At 38.3% G+C, this 14,044-nt stretch overlaps 1 protein-coding gene across 1 annotated transcript in view; it reads left to right on the top strand.

Annotated features, from left to right (window-relative positions):
- Positions 1–14,044, top strand: part of eif2b3 (eukaryotic translation initiation factor 2B, subunit 3 gamma) — a 47,124-nt gene extending 33,080 nt beyond the window's left edge. Inside the window, exons 10-12 of the mRNA XM_028472062.1 lie at positions 39–187; positions 7,791–7,894; positions 13,841–14,044. Of these exons, the coding sequence (XP_028327863.1) occupies positions 39–187; positions 7,791–7,894; positions 13,841–13,893 (306 nt within the window). The 3' untranslated portion in view covers positions 13,894–14,044. The remainder of the gene's footprint in view (positions 1–38; positions 188–7,790; positions 7,895–13,840) is intronic.

Raw genomic sequence — 14,044 nt, 5'->3', positions numbered from 1 at the left:
ATCCCTTACTGATGCTGCATTTTGTATTCCACCCTCAGATGGGATCTGACAGTATGATTGGAGCTGGATGTCATGTGGCAGATAAAACCTCAATCAAGAGGTCCACCATTGGTATCTCCACCACTGTGAAAGAGAAGGTCAAAGTCACCAACTCCATCATTATGCATGGGGTTACCATTGAAGAAGGGTGAGAACTCATACATGCATCTTTGCACACATCTCTAGAGGACATTTGAAATGACCACACATTTGTAGCATCCAGAGTGTCAGACATGGTTAGAGACACTTTCTTAAATAACAAATTAGACCTGTACATAATATTGTTAGATTAGATAAACAAGTAGCTGATTTTATACACTATTTCAACCCAAGTATTTGCTATCCTGCCTTCAAACACACACTTGAGTGACATACCATTCTTTAAACCAGTGGTTCCTAATTCAGTGATCCGATCCCCTGGGGGGTCACGAGCAGCCGAGTGGGGCTCGCAAGATGATTTTAAGAATGCTCCTCAGGAGGTGAATCAGAATCAGTGATAATTCCACCACAGACACACACGGGTGTGTGAGGCAGTAGTTAGCTCAAATTAACACACTAAATTAGACAAGGGCAACAAAGGAGAGTGGAGAAATGCCCGGCCAGGCTGCGGCCCGTTTGCCTTCCCTCGCCCATTACCGAAAGCCCACTCTGCTCCGGCAGCCATGGCGGTCTCCTTCCGGGGTAAGGGCATGGGAGCTATCGCTTTGTCGGGCCACGGGGCTGTGGGCGCGTGCCTGCCCGCTCCTTCCCAAGGTCACGCACCGGTCCCTCTCTACTCACACCAAACCAAATGTTTGGGAACCCCTGCTTTAAACCATCAGATTTACATTATGTGTGTTCGCCCTTTACGGCCATAACACCTTCAACTTGTCTCAAAAGGCTTTCCACAATATTAGTTGTATATTTACAGACATTTTGGACCATTCCCCTAGAAAAGCATTTGTGAGGTCAGACACATGTGCGATGAGAAGGCCCAGTTGGCATGGTTCTATTTCATCCCAAAGGTGTTCCACCGGATCGAGGTCTGGATTTTCTGTAGGCCAGTCAAGTTCATGTCTTTATGGACCTTGCTTTGTGCACTGGTCCACAGTCATGTTGGAACAGGAAGGAGCAATCTCTACTGGAACTAAGGGGCCGAACCCAAATCCCGAAAAACGACCACACAACCATAATTTTTCTCCACTGGGAATGTAACAAAATTTTATAAGTGATATAAAATTCAAAAGTTCAGAAAATAAAATCTAGTAAAAAAAAAAAGCACAGCAGCCCAATGACATTTGAACATTCTGCTTCCCGTAGAAGCTCAGACAGTGCTGTGTTTACAAGATAGCGGACAAAATGGATGCTCCGTCGACTCAAAAGTCTAAAAAAAAAAAAACATCCTGGCTGAAACAGTACTTGCTTTTCTGGATATGAGCCAACGTGTCGTGGAGAGGCCATATTTCAACACATCTGAGCAGTAAAGCGTCTTCTAAGCAAAGATTGAGACAGATCACGGTGGACTGGAAATAATGAAACTTTCACTCTTAGGTGCTACTCCAAGCTACACAACAGTTCCAGCCCACACTATTGAGACAGTTATTGGGAAATGAAAAGCTACGTGCTCCAAACACGAGCGATATTTGAATAACACACAGGCCAAAACATTGATGCAGTAAGAGACAGCTAATGAATGGAAAGTCCAAACTATAAAGGCCCTAAGACCTAAGTCGTGAGTATTTTGTATTGTGAGCTCTATGTTGTATCTCATATCATATCGTTAGTTACGCCCCTACTCTCGAATTTTTAATTTGGTACAATGCTATCAGACAAGTGTTGTTTTTCTTGCAACAGTATAATCCAGAATTGTCCATCAGATTACCAGACAAGACACCAGAAGCATCTCTACTGTTCTAGAGCCCAGTCACTGTGTGCTGTACACCACTGTTGTGTTACGGTTGGTGATGTAAGGCCTGAATGCAGCTGCTCGGCCATGGAAACCCATTCCATTAAACTCTCTAAGTTAAGATCATGTAAAGTTTGGAGGTCTTTAGCTTTTGTCTCTGCAGAAAGTTGGTGCAATCTGTACTTCAGCATCCACTAGTGGTTGTAATCTTATTTGAGATTATCTTTATTCTTGCAGATTGTAATTAATTTCTTAAAGTATACAGAAAATAAACAACTTGTGAAGAGCATGATTTTTACACTTTTTTTTAGGAGGCATTAGATTTTTTTATTAAACAAAAGTAATATGTCACATTCTTATTTTAAATTACTGAACACATAGTTAAAGCAGTGTCCTTACAAGTTTTTACTACCATCTTTTTGCAAAATCTCTTACAGTATAACGGAACAATCGTTTTTTTTTTTTTGTTTTGTTTTTTTATTAAGCTAAAATGAGACTAAAACTAAAACTGATTTCCACAACTAAATTTTAACTCAACTAAAAGACTAAAATATGACTTTAAATTTGGTCTTTGGTGAGTGACTAAGACTAAAACCAAATTAAATGTTCTTGTCAAAATTAACTCTGGTTTATGCTCAAATGAAGAAGGGTGACTTGAAGCTAAGGTAGGCGATTTCCTCCAGATACACTTTAAGTTTTTGGTTGAAATTGTCTTTATGTCCTGACAGAATATAAGATCTTATATGTTTTGAAAAAGGAACTAAGAAAATCTGTCATCAACACAAGCACAAGCTCACACTGAAAGTGCGTCACCGCTGACAGAGTTAAAACAGAGTTTTTGGTCACGTTTTTTTAACATATATAATGGTAAAGTTTATTGTTTACTTACTGCTGAATGAGACATGAGACAACAAAGTTTCTACACAATAGAAGCGATGAGCTGAGCTCTACTTCTCCAGCAGCCCTTTGTGTGCACGTGAGTGAGACAGAGCACAGAGGGGAGGGGCGAGGGAGGTAAAGGCGGAGCCATCAGGGAGGCTACATTCAAAATCATGCTAGGTTTTGAAAATGGCCTACCCTACCTTTGAGTCAAAAGGTAAGGCTGGTTATTGTTAAGTCTACATGCTTTCCCTTGTATGTTTGGGTCATTGAATCTGACGGAAAGAAACACAAGCTGCCACAAGATAAGCGTCTGTCACATAGTGGCAGACCTAGAGCATTCAGAGTTAGAGCATGTGGAATTCAGCCACTCAGGAGGAGGTGTTGAACTGCTACTCTAGATTCAGAGGAGCCTGTGTAGGTTTTTTGTTTTTCTAACATTAGATCAGGACACTCAAGACTTGTACTAGACCGAGCCGCCAGTGTTGATTACAGATTGTATCTCGCTGCTGAGCAGAGAATGACTTAAAAATCATATTAGTTGTGACACTGGGAGTTTTGGGGTACTTGTAAGATGTTTTCATCTTTTCAATAGCAATTTTCAATGTTAGTTCACCTCTCAATAGTGTTATCTTACTTAAAGAATCAAATTTATCTTACTTTACACTATCATAACGATTACCATGTTTATGCATACATTACTTTATCAAGCTTATGTGGTCAATACTTTCTCTATGTACATTACTGATTGTACCAAAACCACAGAAATAAGTTTAAATATAATTAAATTTTTTACATTTAGGGTCTATCAGTTTCACCTTTAGGCATTTAAATCCTTTCAGGATAAGTGCTTTCAAATGTATTATATATAGTGTGTGTGTGTGTGTGTGTGTGTGTGTGTGTGTGTGTGTGTGTGTGTGTGTGTGTGTGTGTGTGTGTGTGTGTGTGTGTGTGTGTGTGTGTGTGTGTGTGTGTGTGTGTGTGTGTGTGTGTGTGTGTGTGTGTTTGTGTGTGTTATCATGTATATGATGTTGTATATTGAATAGCTTTGAAAGGGGTGTTTTAAAAAACACTTCTTTGGGATACATAAATGGTTCTCTCTTATCGTTAGGATAAGTGTGTTTTTAGATAATAGATATTTGGGAATTTTTTTTCTACTTGCTTTTTTAGCACATGAGCACTCCTATGTGCAAACAGTGTGTGTGCATGAGAGCCTGTGATTGTGAGGGAGTTGATGTGTGTAACAGGTTTTGTTTTCTCTGCTTTGTGAGGTCAAACAGGGATCGCTGAGTTAACAATTAATCTATTGTTGTGCGACCAGCCAGATACCAGCGCCAAACAAACAGAGCAGCTGGAGTGAAACACACAACACCAAAATATTTCATTTTGCTCCTAATTTAATTGTTTGTACTAAGTGGAATTATTGAATGACCAGATTTCTTACTTTTTTTGTCTTTATCTGGAACAGCTTTAGTAAGTCAACTGGAAAACTGGCTGTTTGCGGCTATAAAGAGGGCTTGTGCAGAGAACATGGTTTCTACAGTAGAATTAGCATGTTGATTGAGCTGTACGCTCTCTTGGCCTGACATCTCGATAGAAAGGAACGGATCTTGGCCTTGTGTCCATTTTTGATTCACTCATTCTCATTTGCTTTTTCCTTTACCTCAATTTCTTACTCCTTCCTTTATCTTGCCACTGAGACCTCAACACCATTTACTTTGCTTTATGTCTCTTGCCATCGCTTCTTAAGCCTCTCAGGGATGTAGCCAGCCAGCATGGGGACCCTCATAGTGCCCGTGTAGGTGCACGCACAAAGGCTTGAAAGAATGAGGGAGTGAGACTCGAGAAGGGAAGAAAGACGTGAGAGGGAAAGCATGCAAGAAAGAAATTGCAATTCTTTCTTTTAGTGCTTTTGGGACATAAGAAAGAAGGCTAAAGAAGAAAAGAAAGAGAGCCAGTTTGAGGGGATTAGAAGACCCCGGTCATGTTAGCAGAAACTTCTCACATCTCTGCTGTCTTTGTTTGGAGCTGACCAGAGCTTGTTGACAAAGCGATGCGTGTTTGGGAAGGGGATAGTATGGGTCAGCTTTATTGGGGGACTTGGTACAAGGGTGTGTGTGCGTGTGTGTAGGAGGTGGAGGGGGATGCATTGCAATAGGGAGTCCTGGTGTTAGTAATTAGTGGTGTTTCAGCTCTATGGCTCCTTTGGTGGTCTCTCTGTCTCCGTCTCTTTAATGTTACAAAACTCTGAATCTTGTAATCCCCCATCACCAACTAGCACCTCCTAGGTAGCCACTTAAACACACACACACACGCACACACACACACTCTTTTTCTGTGTTTCACTACCTGACTAGAATGGCCCAATGTGTGAGACTCGTCGGGCCAAGTGTGTGTGTGCGTCACTGCCTCCGCAAAACCAACTTGTGTTCTCCACTGGGCTTCCCAAGCTACCGAAACACACAAACACACGCACACACACACACACACACACACACACACACACTTACATGGTCAGTCCAGGAAGGATACACAAGACTGTTTGTGTGTCTCTTTCCAAGAATTTTATGGGAATGTTTTGGTGGAATGTGAGCATGCACAGCGGTTTGGCCCCACCAGCTCTGGTGGGACAGGCTCACCAGAGCCAACAGCATCATCACTCACACATGCACACACACGCACACACACCCTTGGCTGTGTTGTTACCTATTATTTATGCTAATGCCCTGTAATTGGGTTCATTGGATTGGGGATTTTCTTAGCAAGTGTGGACACCTTTGATGGGTAAACAAAGTGGTTCTCCAGCCGATCATGGAGCAAGTGGAGATGGTTTCAGCAGCCAACCCTGGAAGGCTGTGGCTGTACTGGGCAGCTCCAAGTATCAATGTTCTGTGGACTCCTGTGTGTACACAGGAGTCCACAGAGCAAACAGTCAAGCTAGAAAACAACATTTTAACACTAATAAGCCACTGTTCCACACCTCAAAGGTGCCCAGGACATTGGATTCTCAGCTTTTTCTATGTTGATGTTTACAGTTGTGTGCGAAAGTCAGGGCACCCCTTTAAAAACAGCATATTTTATATATTTAAAAAGTTATATTCATATTTACTGTCTCTCTGGTATATGGGAAAAAAAAGACAATATTGTCAGGAAACATTAATGCATAGTTATATTTTATTTTATAAATTGAACAAAATTACAAAAATGAAAAACATAATTTTGGCATGTGCAAAAGTCGGGGCACCCTACAGCATCAGTACCTTCAGTACTTAGTAACACCCCCTCTGGCAGATATCACAGCTTGTAAACGCTTCTTATAGCCAACAACAAGTCTCTGGATTCTATTATTTGGGATTTTTCCCCATTCTTCCTTGCAAAAGGCTTCCAGTTCTGCAATGTTCCTAGGACGTCTTGCATGCACAGCTCTTTTAAGATCTACCCACAGATTTTCGATAATGTTTAAGTCGGGAGACTGTGAAGGCCCTTCCAGAACCTTCAGCTTGCAGTTTCCACAGTGCGAGGCATAATTAAGAGATGGCAGGTGAGGGGAACTGTGGAGGTCAAGAAGAGATCTGGAAGACCAAGGAAACTCTCGGAGAGAACAGCTCGTAGTCTGGTCAGAAAGGTAAACCAAAACCCACATTTGACTTCAAAAGACCTCCAGGAAGATTTAGCAGACTCAGGAGTGGTGGTGCACCCTTCCACTGTGCGCCGATACTTGCACAAACAAGACCTTTATGGAAGAGTCTGTAGAAAAAAACCTTATCTAATATCTCATCATAAAATACAACGTCAAAAATATGCAACAGAACATCTACAGAAGCCTGATGACTTTTGGAAACAAGTGCTGTGGACTGATGAAGTTAAAATAGAACTCTTTGGCCACAATAAGCAAAGGTATGTTTGGAGAAAAAAAGGAGCAGCATTTCATGAAAAGAACACCTTGCCAACTGTTAAATATGGGGGTGGATCCATCATGCTTTGGGGTTGTGTTGCAGCCAGTGGGACAGGAAACATTGCTCGGGTGGAGGGAAGAATGGATTCAATTAAATACCAGCAAATTCTGGAGGCAAATATCACAGCATCTGTAAAAAAGCTAAAGCTGAAAAGAGGATGGCTTCTACAACAGGATAATGATCCTAAACATACCTCCAAATCCACCATGGACTACTTCAAGAAACGCAAGCTGAAGGTTTCGGAAGGGCCTTCACAGTCTCCCGACTTAAACATTATCGAAAATCTGTGGGTAGATCTTAAAAGAACTGTGCATGCAAGACGTCCTAGGAATATTGCAGAACTGGAAGCCTTTTGCAAGGAAGAATGGGGAAAAATCCCAAATAATAGAATCCAGAGACTTGTTGTTGGCTATAAGAAGCGTTTACAAGCTGTGATATCTGCCAGAGGGGGTGTTACTAAGTACTGAAGGTACTGATGCTGTAGGGTGCCCCGACTTTTGCACATGCCAAAATTATGTTTTTCATTTTTGTAATTTTGTTCAATTTATAAAATAAAATGTAACTATACATTAATGTTTCCTGACAATATTGTCTTTTTTTCCCATATACCAGAGAGACAGTAAATATGAATATAACTTTTTAAATATATAAAATATGCTGTTTTTAAAGGGGTGCCCTGACTTTCGCACACAACTGTGTAAGAAATAGGAAGAGTGGGCTCTAATAAGCCCTCAAGTAAAGCTATTTGTCAAATTTAAAAGAAATGTTTCAACCTACTGGTTACTATATTCAGGTTGAACAGTCTCCCTGCATCGCTATGAATGAGGTTTCAGTATTGTAGCATCATTCTAACACATTCGTTACGTTTATTCTAAAAGTTGTATGTTTTTATTTCAAAATATCTGCGCTATTAAAAAAAGCTAGAAAATAGTTCAGACTATAGTTTCTTCTTTCTGTGACTTATTGATTAGCACATATTAATTGGAGGCATAATAGAAACTAATTTGTTTCCACGCATGTGTGTTTTTCAGGTGTAACATCCAAGGCAGTGTTATTTGCAGTAATGCTGTGATTGGACGTGGTGCGGACCTCAAATACTGCTTGGTAGGAAATGGACAACGAATCGAACCAGAAGGTGACACATACTCAAACACAAAGAAATCCATACTTTTAGAAGTTTCTGTTACATTTGGGCTGGTTTGATTTTTTTTTTCCTGAATGTCTCAAATCTCCTACTTCTTCCAGCATTGTAATGATAGGTATGCTATAATTTCACTGATAAATTGTAACGCTACTGACCATTTTCCATCCATTTTTCTAGTTCCCTGCATCTCCTTTGTTGCACTTAGTTGACAATATGTTTTCAGCTATGTCAGCACATACCAATCTTATGGATCTTTCTTCTGTGTCATTTATAAAGCAGTACCTTATTTGAAATGGCAGAGCCATTTACAAGTAATGTAATACCAGCACCAGTGTTGGGAGTAACTAGTTATTTTTGTAATATATTACAGTAATATTTTCCTTTTTGTAGTAACTCAGTAGTGTAACTCATTACAAAAGTGAAAAGTGGTAATATATTACTAGTTACAATCAAAGTAACTCAAGTTACACACATATTTAATTTACGTGCATATTTGCTTTGTTTTCTCGCTGTTTGCAATTATTTGAGGAAAAAACAGGTGATCATTATAGTTAAATATAACTTATGGGGAACAAAAAAGGAGCTTTCTGCTCCTGGAACAATAGAAGTATTAGAAACAAAACTTAGACCGATGTTATTGGAACACTATCAGTGTGATATAATTAGTGTTCTGGACCAAAAGTAACTCAAAGTAGCATAACTCAGTTACATTTTTAAAAACTGTATTATTGGAATCCAAATATATTGCATTTTTATCCCAGTAACTAGTAATGTAAATATATTACAAGTTTAGAGTAATTTACCCAACACTGACCAGCACAGATTGCGTTTCCAATTTGAAAGACATTTTATATATAAGAAATTAAAAGTATCATCACACCTTTTGGGCAGAGGATGTGATGCAAGAAATTATTAATTTTTACCTTCGAGAAGGTCTATATGTGTCATATTTTAAGTGCTTTTGTTAAGTGTCCGTCTCATGTAAATGTGTATGTGTGTTAGCTAATTGCATTGAGCAGATAAAAGTCAGGTTTTTTTTATTATCAAGTTCGATTCAGTTCTTTAATTTCCTAAATCCTCTCATACCCAAAGTTCACTGTGTGTCTGTGTGTATGAACCGGTATGTGTGTGTCACATTGATGGAGAGGTTAGAGAGCAAGGCCAGATCAGGACCACCCAGAATTCAACAGCAGCAATCTTCTCAGACACACAAACACACACACACACACACACACACACACACACACACACACACACACACACACACACACACACACACACACACACACGCGCGCGCACACACACAGAGGAAAAGAGAGCCAGATCTGCTACCAGACTGGGCTGCCTAATTGAGTGAACAACAGGGTGCTTTAAGTAACAACATTCCGAATTTGAGCTAAACTCCTCTGACAAATCCTGGAAACCAGTCTTTTTTGGATCATCCCGTTAACTATTGTTATAGCAATGGTTGCTTTTTGAAGTTGCAAGTTTCTAATAAACATACACACACAGATGATAGCCAAGCCTGTCACAACACGGCAGAACAAAAACCTTTCTTTCAAACTTCCTGGCCTGCTTTTTATGTTTAATGATTATCACTCAAAATGTGATGTAAGTGAAATCAGATGACTTAGTGGTATTTGGCACTCTGAGTAAGATTAAATTGAATTTACTGTATTTGTCTCACTACAGTGAGTACTAGGGTTGTAAAGATTAATCGTGAGGCCGTTAAATTTGATTCAAAGATGTCACGGTTCACATCGATACTCTGAAATTAAAATCGCAGTACTTTTTTTTTTTTTTTTTTTGTACAGCGAAGGGCACTATCTATTTAGAATTTAAAATTCGGGACGTACCACCGTGTTTTAAATCAGAAGTGTGGAAGCATTTTGGCTTCCCCAAGACAAAATGAAAGAGGTGAGAAAGAGAGAACATGTGAAATCCAAGGTAAGAGGGTCACAGAGAGGAAAGGGAGAAACAAGAGAGAGAGAGAATGAAAGCCATAGTTTGTTTATTTATATTATTTCTTTGATATGGGATTTGTTTTAAAGTCCAATTGTTACTGCACAAAATAATTTTGGAATTGCACTTTTAAAAAGAAAAGGAATTATTATGCAGTTTTGCATAGATTGCTGTAGAGCCAGAATTTCAATGAATAGGCTTCTTCTTCATTTGTACTATTGTTTATTTCATTCAGGATTTATTTAAAATTAAATTGCATTGTTTTGTATAGGTTATCAAGGGATTATATTGACAATTGAAGGTTAAAAGAAAATAGTACAATATTTTAGTTTTTATTTTCGAAGGGAAAAAAATGAATATTTTTCAGTCATCATTTGTCTATACTCTCATTTTATAAAATAAATTGGGAGAGAATCGCATCGTGAACCCAGTGTCGTGAATTGAATTGTATCGGGAGTTGAGTGAATCGTTACATCACTAGTGAGTACTGATCATTTTATATAGAGTAAGTCTATATGGACTGTATTTTTGTCTTTAGAACACTGATATTGAAATGCACAAAAAGAAACACATACATTTATAAATAACTTTTTTTTAAATTAGAAAATAATAGTAATTCATTTTTAAAAAATAGCATGACTTTTTGCTGAATCATCCATTAAATTAAATTTAAACTACTTTGTTTACTACATTTGGCACGTGAAGCATTTCACTGTAGAAAGAACCATAAACTTTTCCACACTTTTCACAGCATTCTTTTTGACAACTGGAACCGTTACTTATTCCATCCAATTATTCTTAGTTTTATGTCAGATAGAAAACGTTGAAAGTTCTCTCCTCTAAACGTATTGCATTTCCCCGATGGACTGGCGCCCTGTTCAGGGTGTACCTCCTTCTAGCGCTCAATGAGAGCTGGAGATAGGCATCAGCAGAACCCCGCAACCCTGAAAAAAGGAACAAGCGGGCCAACTTTTCTGATTTACTGTATTGTTCTTTGTGTCCAGTTTTTAAAATGATACACAGTGAGTGTAATGCTGTTAAATTATATCACTGTCAACACCACGTTGTCCATCAAGCTAATGTTTCTAACGGAGTAATGGCCTATTTGTGATCTTACCTTTACAGTAGTAACACCTTACATGTAAGGTGGCAATAAACTATCGATGCAAACAACTTATTTATTATAAAAAAAGATGTTTTATCAGTTTTACATGAATATATCACCACATTTGGCTACACCTGGCACCTATAACTTAAACCCAGCACTTTTACAGTAAGAACATGTGACCACACTAAACATGGACAATTAACAATTAACAATTTCCCACCTCCATTAACTACAGTATATTGAATTCAAATCATTTTGTATTTCAAAACAATTGTTGGGGGAAATATATCTTATATATTTATTTTGTAGCGCTGGTGACATATTTTCTTAGAGCTTTTAAACAATTTAATTTAAGAAATTGCGGATCAAATCAGTGCAGATTTTGACAGCAAATTTACACTTAATTAGGTATTATTAATAGTTTTGTTTTCATTTATGTTGAGTAAATAAAAAATATTTAAATCAATTTATTATATAGTGCAGGAGTGTCAAAATCTTTTTAGGTTCAGAGGCCACAGATGTTGATCTTAATTTAACCAGACTAGAAAAATCCCCCCCAAATAAGAAAAGAAAGATATAATAAACCTCCATTTTAATATTGCTGTGTCCTAGTTTTCACTTTGACATGCAAAAAATATGAATAAGTCATTTGTAAAGCAATGTCATAGACAACAGTACCTCCAGCACCTTGACTCAAACATTCACTGTTACTTGCTGGAATTCTGTAGGAATATTTGAGAGATTGTAGGGTTTTAGCAAAAGAAAATTCAGAGTTCTTACAAATAATTAGTGAATAAATATTACTATAATCATGTAGTGTGCAATTGCAAGCCCCTGTAAATATCGGGGTTTGTCACTGAACTTGTGAATTATGAAGTATAGGAATCTCTACAATGGATATGGTGGTTCATGTTTTAGTTGAAATGTTGGTACTGGACACTGGCAGGCCATATTTGGCCCCCTGCCCTTGAGTTTGACACATAATCTATGGAGTTTGTCAGATAAAAATATATCTATACAATGATTAGTTCTGATTGGCTTCAAGTCCTCACCAACTTTTCCATACCTTAAAATTAGCCACTGACTTAGAGTAAGTAGTACATGTATAAATAGCCTTAATTATGGGATAGAGTGAGATCTAAGAAAAAAATAAAACATTAGTAAATCCTCACATAAACAGACAGACTTGACCCAACTATTCGTTTAATGGTTTGATATTTTAAATAAATGTCATTTTCCTTTCTACCTTTCATTGGGAGGTAAGGAATAATGCGATGTTCTCACGCCACAAGTTGAGCTTGCTGACTATCGGCTGCTAAAGACATTACACACCCACTTCACTGCTGAATCTGTCGGCAGCCAAAGGACCACCCTGACAGTTAGCACACACACACAAACGTCCAGATCCATCACGTGTTGATACATTTAAAGATACATGCCTGGCTTTTTAGCAATGATCGCACATGTGGTAATGCAGCTGCCAGTCATGCACTGCTAAACAGACAATGCTAACTTTTCACAACACTCATTTGTCTCTTAAATATCTTATAAATACATTTGTTCTTATATTAAAATATCTAAGTTTGATTAGTTCCAAAACAATATTTTTTCATTCTGCTGATCAAAGTTGTTCCCTTTAGAAAACATGTCACCAGCCCAGCAGCATAACTATGTCAATACATATGGTTTTAATACATCTGCAAACTGTATTATTTACTGACAAATCATCTGGCCTTACTTGCATAACCTTTCCTGTCTCTCTGGGCTGTCCATGCTTCATTTGTCCTCCTCTCTGTGCAGCAAAGCCTGAGTTTGCTCTGAGCAGGAGATTCCTTCACACTAAAACCTGTCTGTGTTGAAGGAACATAACTCTCAGTCACCGTTAGCTTTGGATCAGCGCTGGTGCTGGTGCTGGATATAGAAGAAAACTGAGTCAGCCTCCTCTCCACATGCAAACCTGCATTAGAATGTCCATGATCGTATGAGGTTTTATTGTGTGGGTCACATTTCACTAATAAACATACACAAATTATACTCCTGGTTTTCCGCACTGATGTTTGCGTGTCGTCTGTATTTAAGTATTTCTTATTATCTTTACCTAACCAATCAATCATTAAAATAATGAACATTTTGATAAGTATGCTAAAATGTGTTTTTCTACCAATTTTGTGCTTGTCAAACTGTAATATCTTTGCCATATAATCATTTCAAATTCAGTTTTTTCATAAATACGGTTAATTCAAGGTTGTCATATACTGAGCTAATTAAAACACATCTACTTTTCTTATTTACATGGCCTTTATTTACCACAAACTCTACATCCTATATCAGCAGCTTCCTTCAAAATAAGTGCATGTCAGTATGTAATATTATACAAACTTTTATTTGACCACCATTGCTTAGTGACCGGGAAAGTTGTGCACGAGTAAAAAAAAAAAAAAAGGGGGGGGAGGCTGAATGTATCCCGTAAAATGCTCAGGTCTGCTGATGTGTTCATTGTAGTGCTGCTTGGTGAGAGAATGATTTGTGTAGTGGAGAAATCAATGGTTCAACCATGTTTGCTTTAGGTTTTGTTCTGTATTTTGTCCTCCAGTCTCTTTTTTAATGAAATCAAAGCATTTAAACACTCTGAAATACACCTGGGTCATAGAGGCTGCACTCACTCACTCACCAAAAACTTTTTATCAGTATCACTATATCATGTCGACAAGGATGCCAACACAGTCAAATCACTAGTTACTGTGTAGCCAGGCCCCTTAGATCAGATCAATCATCAGTGGTTGTTCATAAGATTATTTTTCAGTGTCATGAAGGTGATGGTGTTTAAATGCACTACACACTGTTTACTTTTCCTCTCTTTTCCTCAGCCGAGCGGACTAACGAGGTCATCGTTGGAACGGACCAGCTCATGGAAATCTAGCTTTTACAAAGAAGAGACATCATCTCATTATTCAGTGAAAATGCTGAAGAGGCTGACTAACCCCTGGACTAACCGACACGTCACAAGCATGTTCTCATCCTTCTTTTGTATAATAAGTGCAAATAAACACATGCCAGTATGAAACATTACA

This window comes from Gouania willdenowi, chromosome 17, assembly GCF_900634775.1.
Source record: "Gouania willdenowi chromosome 17, fGouWil2.1, whole genome shotgun sequence".
In the NCBI taxonomy this organism is placed as follows: Eukaryota; Metazoa; Chordata; class Actinopteri; order Blenniiformes; family Gobiesocidae; genus Gouania; species Gouania willdenowi.
The sequence above is the reverse complement of the archived record's forward strand: the minus strand, read 5'-3'. Positions and strand labels throughout refer to the sequence as shown.